This window comes from Psammomys obesus, unplaced genomic scaffold (assembly GCF_907164565.1).
Source record: "Psammomys obesus unplaced genomic scaffold, mPsaObe1.curated_primary_1811, whole genome shotgun sequence".
In the NCBI taxonomy this organism is placed as follows: domain Eukaryota; kingdom Metazoa; phylum Chordata; class Mammalia; order Rodentia; family Muridae; genus Psammomys; species Psammomys obesus.
The window spans coordinates 1,626,973-1,650,129 of NW_026596125.1; the positions used below are offsets into that span (position 1 = coordinate 1,626,973).

A 23,157-nucleotide genomic window follows, 5' to 3' on the forward strand; every position below is an offset into this window, starting at 1 on the left:
AATCTTTTTCAGCTAACCAAGATAGGCTGGGTTTCATAATGCCATCTTCTGCTTAAAAGTCAGTTTTTCATAATTAGAGTTAAAACTTCTCAGTAAGATTAGTTGCCAAAACAGAAGTATTTGATAACTTGTTTGCTCTTGAATCACAAATAGTAAAGCAGCATTGTCAGCTGGTTAAGGTTGTTACAGTGCTTCTATTGTTGGGAGGATGCTGATGAATATGCCATGTGTTTAGAAGCTGGGGTTGGAAAGAAGTTGTATATTATAGAGGTTCCTAGTGTGGAGAGGTTAGAAGAACTGAATGAGAGACCCTAAATATTAGAAATATGAGCACAATATTTTAGGAAGTGTTTTTCTACCTCACAGTATAATCAAATAACAAGCAAAAATTTTATATTCATAGATGGTGTTATTGTGCATAATTAATCTGTTTTGTTGTTGTCTAAGAGTGGCTTTATAGCTAGCTATGCCTGTCTTTTCAGTACGATGCTTGTAAAAAAAAAAATAAGGTTTTTTTGGGTGGTAATACAGATGTTTTTTTGGCTTTCTTTTCCTGTGCAGTTATGACATATTTGTAGGATATTCTTCTGGAAACCTAATTATTTGTAAATTTCAGGGCTTGTTTCATGTCATTTCTTACCACTATTCACTGTAATCCAGTGGCCAGATCATTGTGATAAGACTAGTCAAACAGCTCATATGTGACCTTTTGCTTCATTGACCTATCTTCAAGCTAGTATTTGGCTCTTGAACTACTGTGGCCCAGCTTTTAAGAGTGACATCTTTTAAACCAGAATTTCTCTTATTATGCTTATGTTTGAGGGTTAGTTCAGGTGCCCTGGTATCTAAACAAATATGGCAAGTAGAGAAATTCTCTAATGACAGAACAAGAGTTGCATAAGGGAAATGGAATGAATACACTGGTATGGCATATCCTGGGTTGTATTTTCTTCATTTCTTCCAATAAACATTTATATTCACATAAAAAAAAAAAAAAACATGCCTAAATCGTGTGAAGCTAGGTCTTGTAATGAGTGAGGCACAGGAGATAATGGCTTGTTACAGTCAGAGTCCACGTCATCATTGTTTGCTTCCAAAGGTAAGCACTGTAACAGAATTGTTATTCAGGTAACAGGCTGTTGCCTTTTCTGTTGCGTGTGCTTGAGTGAAATGTGGAAGTATGAACTTCAGACTGCATTTACAGCTAAAGTAGACAGTTGATTTTAGAGATTAGTGAAAAATAAATGCCAAAACGGTGTAAAGAAAAAAGAAAACATACCCCAGCTTAAGCCATTGTTTGGTTAGTGTTTACATAGGATCCAGAAAGTAAGCAAATGACAGAACTCTAATGGTTGGAGCTGAGTTTCTTACCATTCAATAGGTCCTCACTTGATCTGTGTGCAGTATTTTTTTAAAAAGTTAAAAGAATCCCCTGAGTCCTAGATCCCCAGTCTGAGGGTTTTATAAGCATCTAAGAATACTTCCTGGTGCTAATTTAAGTGTGCCACACAGTTTTACTAGAAGGATCACTTGTGTCTTTATCTATGAAGTGAGGGTATTTGGATGCTTTTCAGTCTTTTTTCAACCTTGAATTTGACACAAATTTTAATTAAATATGAAGCAGGCAGATTTGTTTGAATATTGCAGACTGACAGATGATCATTGCTAGTACAGTTTAACAGTGTGTGTTGTGTTTCCTAAGTTGGCTGTAAGACACCTTGATTAGGAAGACCTGGCAGTGTAGCTTTTGTAGAGAGATACTGATGTAGAAGAAAGTAACCATGAGGACTGATGTTTTCATGTTAAGGACTGAACCATCTGTGTAGGCTAGAGTGTTTAAAACTAGACGTTGTAACAATAGCCTCTTGAAGATTGATTTTCCTATGTCCTAACCTCTGTGTGTGTGAGGAGGGGGAATTGGGGCAGGTATTAAGGGTCATGAAACTGATGTTTCATATGGATTTGAGTACTGGGTGACTTAGTACAGTATTTCTTTTTCCTGGGTTAAAATTCAGATCCTGTAGTGGCTTTTGAAAAAATCAGTGTACTTTTATCCTATTGGTGTGGTGTTTTATGGAGCCCTCTAGGATACTTTCTAAAAAGTATAAAGTAGGATGCTTTGTAAAAAACTTAACTTAAAAAACTCAGTATGCTTACTGTGTAGCCTTCAAGATTCCCTGTTTTCACATTTTTCTTTTGTAAATTGATAGGAAACCTACATTTATTTGATACCATATGAAGTTACTTGATGAATTTGTACATTATGTGATATTTAAATCAGGGTAAGCGTATACATCTCCTCAGACATTCCTTTTAGAAAACACTCCATATCCCCAACCCCCTTTGGTTTTTCAACACAGGATTTTTCTCTTTAATAGCCCTGGCCATCTTGGAACTCTGTAGACCAACCTGGCCTCAAACTCACAGAGATTCACCTACCTCTGCCTCCCAAGTGCTGGGATTAATGACATGTGCCACCATGTCTGGCTAAACGAGGCAGTTTTTAAAAATAATTTTTAAGTAATTTATTTAATTTTATTTATAAGCATTGGTGTGAGGGTATCAGATCTTCTGGAGCTGGAGTTGCAGACAGTTGAGAGCTGCCACGTGGGTGCAGGTCCTTTGGAAGAGCCACATCTCTTCTCCCTCCTCTCTTTTAATATATAGTACATTCGTGGTCTATAGTTACCCTCTGTGCCACAGGATTCCCAAACTTATTTCCCACGTCTGCTTGTAATTAAAACCTCTTCCTCCTGTTGGGTTGTTTCAAATATGTTTTTATTGAAAGCTCCTTCTTGACCTTTCTGGTTGTCTCTTCAAAGTATTTTTCTTCCTCTCTCAGTTTCATTGGGAAATGCATTAGGAAAATCATTTTTACTACATAGTTAACTTTATTTCCTTGGTTCATTCATTACTCATGCATGCAGTGAGCTGCCTGAGACTGTAATCCGTGAAGTTAGCAAGTTAGAGTAGACCTGGGCCTACAGAAGCTTCCCAGTCCAGGAGAGGAGATGGGCTGGAAACTGTGATCTTACAGCGTCAATGCTGTTTAATTAAAAAAAAAAGATGGAGACAAAGGGAGAGAAGAGCTGCAACCACCACCCATAGGGAAATGGGCTGATGGCTGAAATAAGAAGCAATGGGAAATTGGCAGAAATTCAGACAAAAATGTGCAAGACATGGTGTGAGCTTTAGAAAGAACAAATGTAAATAAGAGGAAACAGCAGCTAAAAATAAGCTGATGGCAGAGAGCTTGCAGGGTGTTTCCCAAGAAAGCCAACCTATGATACGGAACTCAATAGAGTATTGGAAGCAGGGGAAGCTATAGCAATAGTGATAAATATTTAATTTGGATTCTTCAGCTTTATATCTTCATTGGGGTGTATACATTGAATTATGTCTTTGTCTTCCAATGTTTCTAAGTAAAAAGTATGATTCTACTTAGATCAGTCCCTTATACCATAGGATCTTACACTGTACCTTGCACTGTACCTCAGAAGTCGTCTTGGCTATTTATGAATAAAGTTTGGTATGGGATAGTAATTGTGTAAAACCCCAGAGAAGGAAAAGTAGGTGCAAAACACTCTGGCTGCGTCATAAATGTATAATCCAACTACTCAGACTGAGATGGGAATGCTTGAGCCCAAGCAAGGGCAACATAGTAAAAAGAAACTAGAGTATGGGCTTGGGGCAGTAGTGGCAGTTAGGAATACTGACTATTCTCTCAGAGGATCTGAGTTCAATTCCCAGCATGCACATGACAGCTTATAACCTCTTGTAAGTCCAGTCTCGGGATTTGGTGCTCTATGGGCACCAGGCTTACACTTAGTACACAGACATACATGTAAACAAAATACCCATACTCATAAAATAAATTTTAAAAAAATTTTGTTTATCTCTATACTTCAGTTTTATATACAGACATTCCCTTTTTCCTTATTTAACAGCTATGAAGTAAACAATTGAGAATACTAAATCTTAGACATCTTTAATTACTTAGGAATTATATAGTGTCTTAAGTAATTTCCTATATGTCATCAAAGGCATTAAGCTTTAGGATACACAGCAAATGTGAGTAGTTCTAAAATCTAAAACTTAAGGAGTGGACACTTAGGAACCTCAAGAGAACATGAGAAAGTTAAGAGGTGAGATGTTTGGAAGAAACCAAAGGTCAGGACGTCACACGGTCGTTTGATCTGGTATATCATCTAGTGGTATTCCTTTCCCTCTCACCCAAAAGGACTTTGTCAGAAGCATAGCAGCTCATTTCTTGAGAGGAAACATAGTTGTGTTGCTGAATTGTCATAGAGAGTATGATGTCCTTTGATTTATTTTTTCTGTTGCCTCCTCCAAGAGCTGTTTTAGATGGACATACCTTTGTCCACACTGCCCTGAAAATTAGTAATTTTTAGAATTTGAGATTATGAATATTATTACAAAGGAAGTACACATCCATTCATGGGAGTGTAGCTGATGGCTGCAGCCATGCCAGGTCTTTGAACATTTGTTTCTGTCCTTACCACTCTTAAAAGAAGCAAGCAGCATTTTAAGATTAGTTCTCTTTCCCTTGGAGAAGGAGCTACTTCTGTCTATATTTTGCTTAAGGAGTGGTGTTTTTGTCCTGATGATTTAAACTGGAAATTAGAGGGCAGTCTCCTAAAGAACAGTATTGATTTAGTTTTCACTTAAGAAGAAGAAAGAAAAGGTAGTAAGTTCATCCTCCCTGGCTTATCCTGTGCTCTCGTGTGATAGTGACCTTACCATCCAGACTTCCAGCTCAGTAAGGGCTCCGGATACATGACTCTTCTCAAGCCCCCTGGCCAGGGGTCTGTCTGTCTGCATTTCTTGTCGTTACACCCCTTCGTTTGTATTACCAAACTAGTGTCTGATTCTATCACTTAATAGTATAACTTCCAGGAACTGCTGTTTTAAGTTTATGCCACCCAGGCCAGAATCTCGTCTGTTGCATCCTTTGAATTTTGTTTTGTCTGATCTCATGATATCTTGTCTAGATGACTGAGTGACAAGCAAAAGTGAGTTTGGTGAGGAGGTGTGGGTGAGGTTTTGAGAAGTAATTTGTCGGAATGTTCGCCTTGTGAGACCATCATACTGCTGCAGAGGGGTTGGCCTTTCCAGTTGTGTGCTTCTGCATGAGTTTGGCTCACACCTCTTCCTGCTTACCATTTGCTGATAGACCCAAAGCATGGAGAGTAAACCTGAATCTTCTTTAAGAGATCTGTTTCAGTCTCATAGCAGGGGTATACAGCCCTGAAACGCAGGAGGGCGAGCACCCTGCTTCCTGTCCAGTACCAGCTCTTCCCCCTGTTTCCTATCCGTTCATATAATTGATAACATTCTCTCCCCTGCTTTGAGCACAGTTGGTTAGGACCCCAGTAAATGGAGAGAAAGCTATTACTAAGGGTTGTTAGCCTTTTGTTTGGGATCCCTGATTTTAGCTGCTGTTCCCCCCATGTTGCCATTACAGGGGTGACTCCCAGAGAATCACTCCCGCAGCGGGAAGAGATCAACCCTAGACTGATCGATCACCCAGCCTTCATGATTCTGACCCAAGGAGGCATTAGTTAATTTTCCAATTTTGGGGAGTCTCTGTTCACCTAAAATTTGTCTAAATTGAGATCATTTAGATCTCACCACCTAGAAAACATGAGTTAAACTGCTTTTCATCTCATTTTATGTCACTTTTACCATGCTTGCATTCATGGGGGTGGGGATGTCATATACATGGTAGCCACAACTCTGTATCTCGTAGTCTCCTCTAGTGCTTTTCACCTTGTTTTTGAAACTCAGTCTCTCACTAAACCTAGAGCTCACCAATTTAGCTAGACCAGTGGCTCTCAGCCCTCCTAACGCTGCGACCCTTCAGTACAGCTTCTCATACTGTGGTGACCCCCAACTAACAGTCATAACTGTAATTTTGATACTGTTATGAATTGCAATATAATTATTTTATACACAGAGTATCTGATATTCAACCTCCAAAAGGTCGCGACCCACAGGTTGAGAATCACTGAACTAGACTGGCCAGTTGGCTGCACAAATCCTCCTGTCCTTACCTCGGCAGGCTGAGATTACAAGAACTTCCATGCCCCACTTCTTTATGTAGGAGCTGGGGATTAAACTGGGGTCCTAATATTTGATAATCAAGAGTAGATATGCTTGCCTTCTGGTGCCACGAAAGCTTGTTCTCAGGGAGAGGGCATTTGGGTCAGTCACAGCTCAGGGATCTCTGGCTCCTGTTTTTGAAGGACATGGTGTCTTCAGCAGTGAGGACTTGCCCTGGAGAGCAGCCAAGGACAATAGCAATAGGCTGTATGTTTTAGGAGTCTTCTGAACAGCACAGACCACCAACTCAAAAGAGGGCTCTCATGTCTGGTATTGGGGTTCTTGTTAAGTGGTCTTTGGCTCTTGGAGGAAGCACCTCTATCTCAAATGAGAAAAGTTCATTAAAACTATATATGTATAAAAATCATACAAAATTATGTGTATTATAATTTTTAAAGGCAAATAGTTAAATTTCTTGCATCCTTATTATACCCTTCTTCCTCTGTGTTTACCTCCCTCCCTTAAGAGCCCACGTTTTCCATCTCCCCTATCAGATCTCTTATACCCTCCTAGCTCCCACTCTCTGTTGCTCCCCAGCCCCTCTAACCCGTCAGCAGATTCACCACACCCTGAAAAAGATTTAGACTGGCAGTGAGGAAGCAGGAAGTATCTTTTCCAACTACCACCTATCAAAATACAACTTGTACCCTTGATAGGAAACTGGGGATATATTTTTATGTTTTGTTTAAAGAAACAAGCGAACGTGAATACTCTAGTGATAGTCTGTTCTGTCTAAAGCTTCCTTCCTCCTCCATGGTCTCAGACTAACTTTTACTGCTTCTAACATTAGCTCCCTGTGCTTATCATTGCTTTTGTTCAGTCAAGAAAAATATTTTTTGGCCATCAGTGATACTGATTTCCCTACCCAGCAGTCTTTGGATAGTTAAGAACTAGCTGCTAGAGAAAGTACCTGAATCTATTTCTCCCAGACTCTAGATTTTCTTTTTTTTCTTTGCATTGAGCTCCCTGCCACATTTTGATCTTTCGTTTTTTGGAAAATAATATGAGCATCGACTGCCCACCATTTATATTAGCCACAGGAATGTAAGTATTGACTAAATAGGAAAGTTCAGCTATGCCTAACCTCTGATCTAGAAAAACATCATTGAGTAAACCATTAAATATAGGGTTGTGAGGCAACACATTGCTGTGCCTTTTACAGTTTTTATGAATATTATCTTATCCTCTACCACACCCTTCTGAATTAGGCATTGAGCTAAAGGTAGAAAGACTGTATGATCAAGGTCATACAGGCCATTTCTCACCAAGGAGATAAACCCAGGACCAATTCCAAGAGTTAGAAGTCAAGTCCCTCTTCTTTTATAGCCTCTCTCCAGTTTACCAATCCCTGTGATCTTACTGTGCTGTGGTGTAGTCAAGTATTTCTGCTTGATAAATAATTCATGCAACTATTACAAGCAGGCCTCCTGTGGAGCAGAAGTAAAGTGATTTCAACATAACATGAAGTCAGACAGATGACTGCAGCGTCTGTGATTATTTTTTTGTAAAGATTATACTTACTCAGGTATCCAGAAAGTAATATGACATAGACTAATCACTGAACCAAATGCCATGCACTTCCAGAGACAGGATGAGGAAGTTGTCTGCAAGACAGAACCTCTGCTCTGGGTTCATGGCTAATTACCCAGAAGTAACCAGAGTTAGTGTAGGTACTACACTTGAGCTCTGTTGAAGATGTAGGGCAACTCACACGCTGCCAAGCAAAGGTAGAACTTAGCCGTTTAAAACAGACTGACACCATGTTTTAAAACCAAACATGAAAAATGCAGGAATATAATTAAATCCCAGGAAGTTGAGGCTAACTCTAAAAATTAAATAGCTAAATGGTAAGAAATTAAAAATCATCTAAATTTAGTTTTTCTTTAAAAGCTTTTTGGGTGGGAGGAGTAAGTAGTAATTTGGAGGCACAGCCAAAAGTAGATTTATGGGTGTAGTTGTAAAGTTAGCTATTTAATGATAGCTGGACAAAGGTTAGTGATAATGTGCAAGCTCTCAGCCCCAAGGACACTACTGTTGGGCTCCTGCCTGTGTGCCCAAATTGCCTGCAGAACACCTCAGATTCAGAGCTTTGAAACATTTCTACTAAGAACACATCTCTTGCCATCTCCAGCAGCTGCTGTCTTCCAGCTTCTCTGCCTGATGATGATGAATACTGATTCTCAGAAGGTCCTGTCTCAAGAAACAAAGACAGAGTGGGGAGAAAGAGATCCATTTTAAGAGAGAATGTAATTTCATAGACTTACACACACACACACACACACACACACACACACACACATATATTTATTCGGGGGCTGTCAAGATGGTTCAGTGTGTCAAAAGTGTTTGCCACCAAGCCTGCTGTTGAGCTTAAGTCCAGGGACCCACATGTTTGGAAGGGCAAAACATACAAATTTGCCCTCCGACTTAAATATGTATGCTGTAGCACATGTGCACATGAGAGCGTATACACACATACACAACATAAATGTAATTTAAAATGTAACTGACCATGATAGCACATAACTGTATTCTCAATACTTGGAAGAGTGAGGAGTAGCTCAAGGTTAGCCTCAGCTACACAAAAAGTTTTGGGTCACCCTGGGAAACAAAAACCTTGACTGCTTTCGCTGGGGTGTGCTCCCATGTCCAAGCACGAAAGAGGCAGAGTCAGCCTTGCCAGCTGAAACATTGGGTGAGCTAGCTGGGACATTACCAGAGAGCTCACCCCAGTGATAAGGGCTTGGGAGAACTGGTTGAGTCGGCCCACCCCAACATCCATCCCATCGGTGAACTACTGGAGCACATGAAGGGGCCGGTCCTGCAGAATCTAAGCTACAGGATCTCTAAGACACAGGGCAACAACAGGATATTGGAGAGGAGCCCTTGTGAGGACCCACTATTGATAGTGTAGCAGAAGCCAGAGGCCTTGAACCAGACCAATGACATTTGCAAGTAAAGATGCATAGACAAAAGGATATACTGTGCGGCACACTGTGACTCAGTATTTGGGGGTGGGGCTGTCTTCATTTCTTTGGTGGGAGGTTGCAAGGGCAGAAGGCAGATATGAAGCAACAGGAAGATGAGTGAGATTGAAGTACATGATGTAAAATTTATAAAGAATCAGTAAAAAGGTTTTGGGTTTTTTGTTGTTGTTGTTGTTGTTGTTTTTAAAGAGGCAGAGGCAGGAGGATCAAAGAGGACTGAGCTAAGTTCCAGGGTAGCCAGGACTGCATAATGAGACCCTGTCTCAAATAAACCAAAACCCTACAAGTTTGAAACAGAGAAAACCAAAATTGCTTAAGCCCCACTTGTAGATGCTCAACTTGCTGTTATTTGGTCCCAGAGATTAGTTAGCTTTCCTGTAATCCTGTACATGTCAGAATAGGAATGGAATCGGATGTCCCACTTTCCAGTTCCTGTGTCCTTTCCTGTAACCCCACTCCCAGCGGGAGGTGGGAAGATAGGTAATGCAGGCATCAGTGGTAAGCCTTCCTACAAAGTCTCCTGGCCACAGGGTAAAAGTCGAAGATGGAAGAGTAAGGTAGAAGATGCTGTCAACACCTGTTCACCACACATTATGAAGCTACCCTCCATCTTCTGTTGTGTTTTATATGCCATCAGATAATAGTCTCCTAAAGGTCTACAAACCAGAGGGGCAGAGAAGAGTTGGGGGCGGTGAGAAGAAGTTGTATCAAACTCTGGGTTCTTTCCACGTCAGCTCAGTAAAAGCTGTGCACCCAGAAGCACAAAGCAACCTGTGAGACCCCTTGACCATCCCTGCCAGCAATGCCTATGACCTGTCTTGAATCTGTCTAGTATCGGCCTCTCCCACTCCCTTGACTTTATGGCTTAAGCTCTGACAACACTTCACAGTGTGGAGACAGCTTCCATGTAGAGCAGCTTGTGTAACTGAAATGTTGTATAAATGAAATGTCCTGGTAATGTTCTGGTGGTGGGCTGGTGTGAAGATACTTGTGCCTCACACAGGTCAAAGCTGGTAATCTGCTTCACACCTACCTCCTCACTTAGGCTGCATGTCAGAACCTGCTTGTCGTTACATTGTCTGATATACCTACAGTGTGAAAGCTTTTGTTGCTGTTTGTGTCCTGTTTCAGATCACTGTTGGTGGCTCTCCAGCCAATTGTTCTTTCTGGGAAACTGTCTTAGAGATATTGAGTTCTCTAAGTACTTCTAGCTGATGTCTGCAATGTCTGGAATGCAATGTGTCTGAATTTTTGTCAGTGTTATAGACTTAAACTAGTGATTATTTTAACAGGGTTGCCTAGGCCTAAAACAAAAGGACAGGCGGAGTATTCCTTATTCAAAATACTTGGGAGCAGACATGTTTTGAATTCTTCAGATTTTTGAATGTTTGCATATATTTTATGATATATCTCAAGAGTTGGGCCCGTGTCTAATGTCAGAAGTCATTTGTGGTCCAGGCCCGCTGTGTTCATACAGCTTGAAATAATCTCACACAATATTTTCAGTAATCTTGCACTTAGCAGTTGCATGGCGTGTAATTTTCTGCTTGTGCCACCACGTTCGTCCTTGAAAAGGTTCACATCTTGGAGCATCACAGATTTTTGGATAAGGATTTCTCCGTGTTGACCATGTGGAGTTAATAATGTGGCCAAATTTTGTCTTCATATTTCTTCTAAGATAACTGTCTCTGAATTTCTTAAGTGTAAAAAGTATGAGATGAGCTTGGAATGTAGTTCAGCGGCTGCATACTTGTGTAGCATGTGCCAGGCGCTCTCTCATTTCCTAGCACCATAAAGACAAAAATATGAGAGGTGCTGTTACTAAAAATCCCTGAGACTATGGTGGGCTGGCTTTATATTCTAATTAAGTATTCTTTATTGAACTAAAGTAAATGACAGTTTTGGCCAGAATGCCCTCTCTTTGTACAGTATAAATAGCATCTGATACAGTTCATATTGCAGAAAAAGTTCCTTGGAAATGCACATACTAATTCCTTCTTTTTCTTTCTTTGTCTAGAGAGGTTTCAGCAGAGGCACCAGCAGTAGATTCTAACCATCAGTCAAAGTCCCCACTGGAGAATTTTATGGTCAAACTGTGCACTCATCATCAGAAACAATTCATCCAGGTCCTGAGTGACCTGTACACCGAATCTCAGCCAGGTTCTGAAGACCTGCAGCCTTTGGATCCCACGGTGATGGATGCCTCCCCTTGCAACTCGGGTTGTGCCCAGCTGAGCAGCAGACAAAGCGAAAAGGATGATGTATGTCTTGATGAGAGTTCTCCTGCTTCTGTAAATTTGTTCTTAGACTCATCAGGTTCTTCTAGCTCTCTGAATGTGACTGAAGAAACCATGAAGGAACCACCTCCTGAGACAGACTCTGTAGATGAGAAAGAGAATGCCTTGAGCACTGTCCAGAAAGATTCCTCTGAACTTCCAGACACTCAACAGAACACCACAGGTTCAGCAGACAATCCCACTGTGGGATGCTTCACTGCATTGGATTCTTCCTCTTTTAACTTCCTCCGTAGTTCTAAAAGCTCAGAAGGACAAACCACTGGACAGGAGCAAGACATAAGCGTGAAACCGGGTGAGGATGGAGAAGACAGTGCCCCAGCCTTAGGGGAAAGTCTGGCTGCAGTGGAAGCGGCGGCTGAGAATACTGAAGAGGGTGGTAGCTGTATTGTTTCTCAAAGAAACTCATTCAAAGCTTTATCAGAAGAGACGTGGGACTCAGGGTTTTTGGGAAACTCATCTAGTACTGCAGACAAAGAGAATGCTTTACAGTGTAGTTCAGAAACATCCTTACACCAGGATTTAGAGGCAGATGAACAAGATGCAAGGCCAAAGCAAGAGAACCATCTTCATTCACTAGTTAGAAACAAGGTGGGTTTCCAGACATACCCTAGAGACAAGGGCCATTTTGATCATTCCAAAGGTGGTTGGTTAGCTCCGAGCCCAACACCAGCTCTACAGAGAGCATCCAATGGTCACTCACGAACCAAGATAATATCAGCCTCCATCAAGACTGCTCGGAAAAGCAAGAGGGCATCAGGGTTGAGGATAAATGATTATGACAACCAGTGTGATGTTGTTTATATCAGTCAACCAATAACAGAATGCCACTTTGAGAATCAAAGATCTATATTGTCTTCTCGGAAAACAGCCCGAAAGAGTACCCGAGGATACTTTTTCAATGGTGATTGTTGTGAGTTACCAACAGTTCGCACACTAGCCAGAAATGTATGCTCTCAAGAAAAGGGAAGCTGCTCACGGATGGCGTCAGAGGCAGTGGTGACTTCCAAGCAGACTCTTACAGTTCCCACCTCAAAGCATACAGTAGGTGTGCAGCTTCCCACAGTAGGTGTGCAACTTTCTACAGTAGATGAGCAGCTTCCCACAGTACATGAGCAACTTCCCACAGTAGGTGAGCAGCTTCCTGCAGTGGCAGAACAGCTTCCCACAGTCGATGAGCCTCTTCCTGCAGTGGATGAGCAGCTTCCCACAGTACATGAGCCTCTTCCCAAAGTAGATGAGCAGCTTCCCACAGTCGATGAGCCTCTTCCTGCAGTGGCTGAACAGCTTCCCACAGTACATGAGCCTCTTCCTGCAGTAGATGAGCAGCTTCCTGCAGTGGCTGAGCAGCTTCCCACAGTACACAAGCCTCTTCCTGCAGTGGATGAGCAACTTCCCGCAGTAGATGAGCCTCTTTCCACAGCAGATGAGCAACTTCCTACAGTGGCTGAACAGCTTCCTACAGTAGGTGAGCAGCTTCCCACAATAGATGAGCCTCTTCCTGCAGTGGCTGAACAGCTTCCCACAGTAGATGATGAGCCTCTTCCTACAGTAGATGCGCCTCTTCCTGCAGTGGATGAGCAACTTCCTGCAGTGGATGAGCAGCTTCCTGCAGTGGATGAGCAGCTTCCCATAGTAGGTGTGCAGCTCCTGGAAGAAGAGACCCCTGACGATCCTAGAAAGGGGAGAATCTCCCCTAGGGAAGGGAACGAAGACACATCGTCAGGGAAGGGGCATCAGGAGCCAGAGGTTTGCCACACCATGACTGAGCAGGGTCCTAGCAGCTCCCCAGGGCCAGGAGAAAGCACAGTCTCTAGTCCAGCATGTCTTCTGTCTGTTATCCTCCCTAATGATGATATGCCTGGTGTGTCAGAAGGCAGTCTTGTGGTCTCACCTACGACGGCAAGTCTACTATCTTCCCGTGAGCATGACCAGCCACCAGCCTCCCTGCTGGGTTCAGAGGAGATGCATGCACAAGAGTGCCGCCTGGTCCCTGCAGCTGGAAGCACCCCCCTTGTCTCTGGGGAAGGCAGTGAAGACCTGCACAGGCCTCAGTCTTCTCCTGAAACTGCCGTCAGAGAGGAGAATTCTCCATGTTCAGAAATTGAAAGCCCTGTTGTGGGTTTAGATCCTCCCCTTAGTCTAGAACGGTCTGAGCTTGACCAAAGCATCAGTACTGAGGCTGAGAGCAGAGATGTCCCTGGGGAGGCACTGTTGCTAGATGCCTCCCTGCCCTTACTGGAAAGCAGCATTATCACTGATGAGAACCCAAGTGAGACTGAAGTTGGTGAGGCAGCAAGTGGTACAGGACAGCAGGAGGCGCATGACAGTGAGATAAAATACCCAGCAGAAAACGATCTGAGTGAGCCAAACTTTGACTCACCTGAAGAGAATGTGGACAAGAAGAAAAAGGGTAAAAGGCTCCCCGAGGCCTCTGATAGGTGCCTAAGAAGTCAGCTTGTAGATTCATCCTCTGCTGACAGGTGCCTGGGAAGCCAGGGTTCATCTACTGATTGTCCCGAAATCAAGGTTTCTAAAAATCCTTCTGTAAAGCGTTCTAAAAGAGAAGATCACTCTGGTGGGATGACACCCCAGGGCTCGGTGATTGACAGCATCCATACAGACGATCTGGAGGACACCGAAGACCCCAATGTCACTGAACATTCCTCCAATGAAGATACTGAGCAGGAGGATGAAGGAGCTGGAGTAATCACAAGGCAGACCTTTAAAAACATGCTGGCTAAGGAAATTAAAAAAGAAAGGGAGACGTTCCCAAGCAGTGACTCAGCCACAGTTGGCCAGCCACTGCCTGAAGACAACCTGGAAATTCATGCGTGGTCCAAGGTAGATGAGAGAGATGTGCATGTGCCCTCAGAAGCCATTTCCTGTAAGAGAGACCCAGAGCAGGTAAAAGAGAAGCCAGGACACATTGCCTTACAGGATGTGGAAACCGCTGTGAGTGAGGTTTATGCTGAGGACATCCACTGTGAAGATGATGGTGTCCTTGCTCCATCCAGCTCAGCTGGGATATCAGCCAGTCAGAGTGGTGGTGCTGCTGGGCCTGCTGGACCGTCAAAATTAGTAACAAGGCCTATGAGACTGCCTTCTTCAACCTACAACCTGAGACATGCTCATTGCGTGGACACCTTGGACACTACAAAAATGACTTCAGAAAAGCAAGTCACACAAGGAAACCCAGCACCAAAGGAAAGCAAGGCTTCTGAGAGGGCAGAGCCCTTAGATGAGGAAGATTCGGACTCTGTGGTAGAGGTACAGCCCAAGTTTGTGGAATGGTGTGCCGAGGAGGACAACCAGGAGCTAATTGCCAACTTCAACGCCCAGTACCTGAAAGTCCAGAAAGGCTGGATCCAGCTGGAGAAAGAAGCGCAGCCAACATCAAGAGCAAGGAGCAAGTCTGACAAGCTGAAGGAGATTTGGAAGAGCAAGAAGAGGTCACGAAAGTGCAGGGGTTCGTTGGAGGTGCAGAAGTTTTCTCCTGTTCAGATGCTGTTCATGACAAACTTTAAACTGTCTAATATCTGTAAGTGGTTCTTAGAGACGACAGAAACTCGCTCTCTGGTCATTGTGAAGAAACTAAATACTCGTCTTCCAGGAGACATTCCCCTTGTTAAACACCCTCTTCAGAAGTACTCTCCCTCCACCCTGTACCCTAGTTCGCTACAGGCGGAACGCTTGAAAAAACACTTGAAGAAATTTCCTGGAGCCATTCCTGCTAAGAATAATTGGAAAACGCAGAAGCTGTGGACCAAACTACGAGAGAATCCTGACCAGGTAGAGCCTGAGGCTGGCAGTGACATCAGCCTTAACAGTGAAGACAGTGTGGAGGAAGTCAGGGAAGGTAGAAATAGCCATCCTCCCACCAACTTGCCTGCTCCAGCCAGCACCCGGATCCTTAGAAAGTATTCCAATATTCGAGGAAAGCTCAGAGCCCAGCGCCTGGACAGCTCACTGGGTGGGGCTTCGGAAATTAAGCAGGGCCGGAAGAGCGTATGCATCAACCCGCTGATGTCCCCCAAGCTCGCCCTCCAGGTGGGTGCAGATGGGTTTCCTGTCAACCCCAAGAGGGCTGAAGGGAACAAGGGGAGAAGAGGGAAGCAGATGCCAGAAACCTTACTTAAGGTGGAAGGTCAGAACAAACGCAAAAGAGCAGAAGGCACTCAGGACGCTAAGGACAGGGGCCCAGCAACCAAAGCCAGCAGAGCCCTTTCTGCCAAGAAGTTAGCTGTAAAGGACAGAGTCAACCAACTATCCAAGAAGATGACCTTGAAGGAAAATAAAGTGAGAGTCGGTAAAAAGGCTCCTGGGAAGAGCTGCCCACCATCCAGGAAAGAAAAAGAGAATGCAAACAGGAGACCTGGCCATTCTGCCACAGCCTCTGAAGCTCCGACAAAACCTGCCAAACAAAAGGGGACAGGAGAAGCCTCTTCAAAACCCCCAAAAGCCAGGAGGAGGAACAGGAATCTGAGCAGTGGCAGGGGCCAAGCCAGACCCTTGACCAAGAGCCCAGACAACCGGGCTGCTCAGAGAAAGAGAAAGCTCAAGAGCAAAGTGGATTCCTCCCAGGGCAAACGGAGGCGGCTAGAGGCCAAGTGATGGCTGGATGGCCCCTGAGAGGAACTGGCCCATGGAAATAACCTTTCATTTTGCATTAACGAAATCTGCTTTTATAAGCTTATCAAGCCTTTCACGTCGCAGTTATGGAGAACACCAGTTTGAGATGTCAAAAAATGTATCTAAGCTGGAGAAGGGAACTTGGAGAGAGTCCTTCTCCAGGGCTAAAGGAAGTTGTACATTATTTTCCGGTTGTTCCTTGGGTTTTAAACTTGGAACCAAGCAGTTTCTGTTTTAAGAAGTACAGTGCCTTATTTATCCTTTTTGTTTAAAATTTTACGAAAGCTGAGAAGCTGATGTATGTGACTAAAGGCTTGTATTTTATACTTGACGCACAAGCACTTGTTCTGTCACGAAGGAGGCCACCGCCAAGCATGCGCAAGTGAGCGAGGAGCCGTCAGCAGCTGCCGTGCACCCCTGGACAGGTGCGCCTTGCAGACCACAGCACAACTCCCCTCTGTCCAGTTTGGTTTTTATTTGATTGATATTTGAAAGCTGAACCAAATCATTTCTATGGTATGTGGAAAATGCAGGGGATTTATAATTATTATAAAAGATTAATATTTCTGTTACTTTTCTTCCAAAACTCATATTGTTGGTTACCCCTTCACCTTTTTTTTTTCTTTTTTTTTTTTTTAATCATTTCAGATCATGTTCTCTAGTTTGTGTGCTCATGGGACAAAAAATGTGCTAGAATGTTTTTTGGTTTTGTTTTTCAAGACAAGGTTTCTCTGTGTAGCCCTGACTGTTCTGGATTTACTTTGTAGACCAGGCTGGCCTTGGACTCACAGAACTCCACCTGCCTCTGCCTCCTGAGTGCTGGGAGTAAAGGCCACCATGCCCAGCCCCTTCCTTTTTTTGGTTTTATTTCTTGCCCCAAACTATGTCACTACTCATACTCACCATCCTCTTCAGTGTGGGGCCTTGCAAGCATGGTAGTACTGTGAGGTTTGTCTTCTATTTTGTTGGAAGTGTTTTGTGTATGTTTTTATCTTGTAGCTATCAGTTGACCGTTAGGATGAGTGACTCGTGTTTCTGTTCTTACACAAAGTATTTCCCTATGCAGTGAAAGTCATACATTCTTTCCAGCAGTAGGAAAGCATCACCTTGTACGTATGCGTCTACCTGCGCTCGCATGCCCACAAGTGTCTCCTGGTACTGGCTTCACAGTAAAATTCTTTCTTCCCCATGTAGTGTGTATCTGTGAGTGGAGTACTTAGCAATGATCAGAATATTTGAAAGTAATTCCAAGTCTCCATGCACATTTCTAATACCACTTTCACATCAGACTTAGGGGTGTGAGTAGAGGCCTTGAAAGAGCAGGGCATCCAAGCATCTGAAAGAAGCTGCCCAGAACCTTAGTGGAGTCACACCCCCTGCACACAGCTGAAGTTCATTCAGCTGGGACTCTGTGATGGGCATGTCCTTGCCTGGAGTAGGAATCTATTCAAATTGATAGTTCCATTCTACTGCCTAAATGCTTGCAGTGTCCCTCCTCCTCATACCATGTCATTCTGTCCCATGGCTCAGAAATGAGAACTGCAATAATTAAAAGTGATGTTTGCCTTTCCTTGGTGGAGCCTGACACGGCCCCATTGGCTTTACTTGGTGCCTATGACATTGCTCCATTGTAACAGTGTGTACTTGACATTTCCATTGGGCCAGTCAGCAAACCACTTGGTTGCTAAAGCCTCAATTGGCTTTGACGAGTTCTGTCACCAAAACAGGCTTGCATGGACAGCTGCTGCCTTGTTCTTCTTATTAAAAGTTTCTATGTAGGTTGTTTCAGATCTTTTTAGATCAACCCAGGTGGGCTTCTTTTATATGCAAATCATGATAAAACAGGTCTTCTACCTAATTTGCTATTGTTAAAGGTTTGCTGCAGATAATGGAAACTTCTGATAATTGGATAGGACTGGAGCATTCATGAGAAGATGAGAATTGTGTTGAATTTCACAGATAATGAAAATCATCATTTTCTTTTTCTTTTTTTTAATGTAACCCCTGTCCCATGAGTGTTCATGGGCCTTTCTCCTTCACTGCCTCCTCCTCCTCCTCCTCCTCCTCCTCCCCCTCCCTTACTTTCCCCATTCTTCATTTTGTTATTACTATTATTATTATTATCTTTGACCTTGACCATTCACAAGCTACCTATCGTGATGATACTGCTGAGTGTGTGCTGGCAACTCTTTCTCAGCATTAAGTTGCACAGAAGCATTAATATGTTTTTAGTAGGTTTGTTTAATTTTAAAAATTGGTTTTAAGGCTTAAAAGAGCTTTTCCTCTAGTTGTCACTGGATATTGTTGTTGTAGTACCTTAAGCAGCTGAGGCTTAATGTCAGGTGCGCTGATGCCTGTACATTTGAGGTGCCCTTGGCTGCCTGGAGACCTCCTTGTAAGGTGCTTGGGTTAGGTTAGGGGGAGGGCTGAGTGGTAAGTCAGTGGAACGCCTCCAGTTCCAAGTTTATAATTCATTCCATTATTTTTATGATTGTGTTTCCATTTTTAAGAGCTCACTTTGAGGCAGGCTGTATTTGAGGAAGCTGTGTAGAAGCATTTATCATATACCTGCCTAACAGCATAGGCATCTTTAAAAATTAGCTTACACTTGGTAGTAGTGACTGCATTTATATCGATGAACGTTCTACACAATTAGCACACTTAAGTTTTTTAAGTGTTTCACGTTTATTAAATCTTATTTTTGCTGATTGATTTTGTTAATAGAAGAAAGAAAACAAAAGTAAAACTTGACAGTAGCTGTAGATGTTTCTACCCCCATAGCAGATGTTGGGAAATCGTCCCCCAGCATCTCCAGGCTTGGCCCTGACTCTAGTCTCTTTGTTTTCCTTCCTTCCTGTAGCCATTTACAAATATGACTTGCCACCATATGCAAGGCATTCTGCTTCTGGCCCTGCACTCAGTAAAGTGGCTGTCCTAAGGCTGGAGCTGAAGTTGATGCCAGAGGTCTGGTGCTCCTTTGTTCAGGAGTTATGAGAGCAGCTCTGTTTGCTTCCCTAGAGCACAGCCTTTGGGAGACCCATTTTCTTTCCTGTTGGGCTCCTGGGATGGGCCTGCTGTCCTGGGGGGGGGGGGGTTTGCAGAATTATCCTGGCTCTTTCTCAGGCATGTGGCAGGCTTGCAGTGCATTAGGAAGACCCCAAGCTGTTCTCTGTTCTGGGAGCTTCCTGCATAGGAATGTTATCTGAGTCTATTGAGCCACAGTTGCTAGTCCCAGGGATTCCCTGGGTCTTGCTGCTTTTGGTTTTTCTGTTTGGTACGGGGTTCTCAACTGAAGATTCTACACTCTCCTGTCTAAACCACATTCGGGCTGTAGGATTAGTGCCTTGTCATTCTATGATGGTTCAGAGAGAAGACACTCATCCTTTTCTCCAGGGACCCTCTATGTATCACCCCGCACAGGCAAATTTCTCACCATGCACCTAAGTCATCAGCAAGCTTGAAGACAGATGCTGTAAATCAAGATCTGGCCTGTTTCCAGCCTTGTGATGGCTTCTAACGTGAGGGCACAGCTGTCACTCATTGATTAGCAGAACTGAGAGTCCCGTAGGAAATGATACCATGCTATATGATGCAAACTGGAAATGCGTGGTGTTGCCCTCAGCAAGTCTGAACTTGTCACAATACCAGGAACAGACTGAATAACTGAAGAAGCTGGCCAATAGCCACCTCCATCCCTCTGGTTTCAGGTCAGTCAGTGCAGGCTTCCTCTTAGCTTACCAAGGAGCAATTACAGGCATACAAACTGGGCTGGCCACTCCTGTGTATAAATAAAGTTTTGTTGGCACATAACCATACCCATTTGCCTACTCATTGTCTGTGGAACAGATTAACTACTTGGATAAGTGTCCACAAAGCCTAGAATAATTAATATTTATATCTTTGAAGAAGCCTGCTAACCCCTGTTTGGGAAAATAATCCCTCTTAGGATTCCTCCCCTTCAGCCTCACATCCTGTGTGTCCCACCCCGCCCCCATCTCTGTTCTCTTTTGTACACATTTCTGTGTGCTGTTGCTGTAAGAGAGGCATGTTGTTGAGACAGCTTCAGAGTAACTCTCCTGTTAACAAGAAGTGCATCTCCCTTTAAATCTCTTACCCCAGTCCCTCTGTGAGGCCACATAGCCTGGAGACCAGAACCCCTGAGCAAGTTGCCTTTGGAGTTCTAAAATTACGTGGCCTGGCCCGTGTTCCACTCCCATAGTTTCTAATCATAGAACTGACTCGGGCTTCACTTGTTTACTGAAATGAGCCAAGCCTGCCCCTGATGAGATTAGCTGGGAGCTTCTGTTGGACTTTGACTCCTCACCAACAGTTACTTGTGGTAAAGTCCCACAGCATGGAGACAAAAGTCTGGTGACAACCAAAGCACTGTTTATAATGTGTTGCCATTGATCTGTTTTCAGTCACACGCTTTTAAAATAACTAGTAAAGGCAAGCTAACAATAAAATGGTAACTTTTGAACTGCTATAGAAAAGAATGACACAAATAGGGAGTCGGGGAATGTGTTTAACCTGAGTGTGACTAAGGAGTTATAGATTGTATCTTTACATCAAGGCTAGTCAGCTTCCAGCGTGTTAGTCCTCCCTCGATGCAAAACTCAAGGATAAGTTTCTGTTCTGCATTCCAGAATGAAGCTGAGTGTCAGATCAAAAAACTTTTTTGAAATGGGGACCGCACATTAGTGGACAGTGCTGTAAAGCCTGCCATAAGCTAGGCAGACATTCTACCACTGGGCTATGACCCCTGCCCAATTATTTTGAATTCTTATGACTCTTTTTTCCACTGAAATGCTTGAAATGTGAAGCCCCATCTCTATGTATACCCAAAGCAGGCCTCGTATCTACACAGCAGGTACTTTTACCTAAGCTTGTTGCTCCCAAATCCTTTTCAAGGAAAAGATATTTTTAAAAACTTAAACCCAGCAGAACTAGGGAACTAGCCTTTTGAGATAGCTTTCAAAATATTTCATCTCTTGAAAATTCTGAAGATTCCTGTCACCTGCAAGGAATGAATTGTAGGACCAGTCACCTCAAAGCATCCCTTTTTTCTGCACCAAGGGATGACCAGATGAGCAGTGTGCAAAAGCTGCCCTTACTCATGCTTTTGTCTTTGGATTTGAGCCAGTGATGGTTAGTTCCCTCTGTCCTTTTCCAAGCTTTGGGACAGTTTCTGTCCGTGCTCTGGACACAGCCCTTCATCTCACCTGCCAATTGGTGGCTTCACAGGCATATGTGACGAGGAAGGAGACACTGAAGCTTTTACCCTGAGGGCATGTCTGGTTTGACTTGTGCACAGTCTGTAAGCCACTTGAAAGCGTAGACCACCTGCCTGAAACAGCAGCCTGGTGCCCATGGTATGAGAACACACCAGAGGTTGGAAGAATGGTTGTACCCTTTTGAACTGGAAAAGCAGAAATAAAACCTTTAACAAACTGGTTCACACTGCCTAGAATACTTAACTGCCTGACCTTTTAGGTCAGTGTACCGTTCTTTGCAAAAGTCATTATCAAATTGTGTGGGCTGTTAAGTACTTGTCTTTCCTTGTCTTTTCTTTTTCTCTTTCCTTTTTGGTGCACGTAGGCCAGCATTGCAGCAGTCGTTTTGGGTTTGTGGTATCTTGCTTGTCTATCTCAGCACACAGCAGCCCTTGTGTGTCATTCCTGATAGTGCTTGTCAGGAAGAAAAAGATCACCTTTGCTCATCAGATCCTTGCTGGTGAGTTGTAGATATACCATATCTACTAGGGTCTAGTTTAAAGCAGTTACGCATCACAGTGAACTTGACATTTCACCAGGTGTGTCTGACACATGCTGATTCCCAGTAAACATACAGCCTACAGTCGTGCCTCCCTCTCGAAGCACAGGAACTGGTCGTTTCATACCCATAGTTCTCCATTCTCTCCTGTGTATAGGATATGCACAGGTTTACAATTCTCAAGTTTGGTCAACATCTGTGAACATAAGTGACTGATATTTGCATGTTGGAACGCTGAGTCCAGGCCTTGCTTTAGACAAGCACAGTGTCTTGTCCGTACACCAGCAGCTTTAGGCCGAGCATGTCTAGGACCCTTTGGCTTGCCAGAAGAGCCCAGGCTTGGTCAGGCCTGAAGCAGCTCCTCATTGGGGGAGCCATTCTTGGTACCTTGCCTTTCCTCTTCCCTCCTGCCTGTGCCACTGGCCCCCTTCTGGGTGGCATCTTCTCTGGGACACCCTCCCCGCAAAGTGCTTCGCTGAATATAGACATGTCACATGAAAATAATTTCTCTCTTCATGACTAGATTCTCACAGTATTTAGTGGGCTAGGTCTGAATGCCACTCAGTGATTACCTTTTTTCCCACTCCCATTGGTACCATGCTGTACATCTCGTAGTGAGAGCTGTGTGTTGTGTTTGGAAGCATTTGTGGTAAAGATACATATAGGATTTGCAAAATTTTGTATATTTATACCACAGGTAGGGATTCTTGCTAGAGCCACTGTATCTTAGGGTAATTGATTTCACTAGTGGCATCTGCATTCTTAGTTCTAGGAGACTGTATTAGTGACTGGTTTCAGATATATAGAGTACATATTTATACACACCACTGTGGAATTTATTTTACTGTGTAAATAGTGATATTTTCCTGTTCAAATGCTTCTATACAAAGTATTTATTTTAACAAAAATTAGCTAACTGTCAAAAGGGCTTTCCAAAAACTATTCTTGCCATCTGTTCTCCCAGCTCCCCTGCTCAGCTATCAAACCCCTAAACATCACAGTAAAGGCAGGAGGCTGTAACCTTGAAACCCTTACGGTATTTGGGTAGACACAACGTGGATTGGAACCTGAATGCTGTTCGCACTGATGTTCCATCACAGACCAAAGTGGGGCTTGAAGGGGTGTGGCTTTGCTCAGCCCAGCATCCGGACTTCCCCCAAGCCCACTCACACATGCACCCATTGGCATATTCAGCTGTTCACATCCATGGCCTGGGCAGAGATTGACCATGGTTGAAGTCCCATGGCAAGCAGCCTCATGTCTATGCAATGAAGAGAAACCACTGTGGTTGCCAGTATGAGCTTCTAGTCTGGCTCTCAGGATTGATTGACGAGAGCCCTTTGACACAC

At 43.5% G+C, this 23,157-nt stretch overlaps 1 protein-coding gene across 4 annotated transcripts in view; it reads left to right on the forward strand.

Annotated features, from left to right (window-relative positions):
• The window catches only part of Lcor (ligand dependent nuclear receptor corepressor), a 104,446-nt gene extending 86,987 nt beyond the window's left edge, over positions 1–17,459 (forward strand). For all 4 annotated transcript variants that reach the window (XM_055629974.1, XM_055629977.1, XM_055629976.1 and 1 more), the window contains one exon: positions 11,128–17,459. In XM_055629974.1, the coding sequence (XP_055485949.1) occupies positions 11,128–16,018 (4,891 nt within the window). In that variant the 3' untranslated portion in view covers positions 16,019–17,459. The remainder of the gene's footprint in view (positions 1–11,127) is intronic.
• Positions 17,460–23,157: the final 5,698 nt, after the last annotated feature.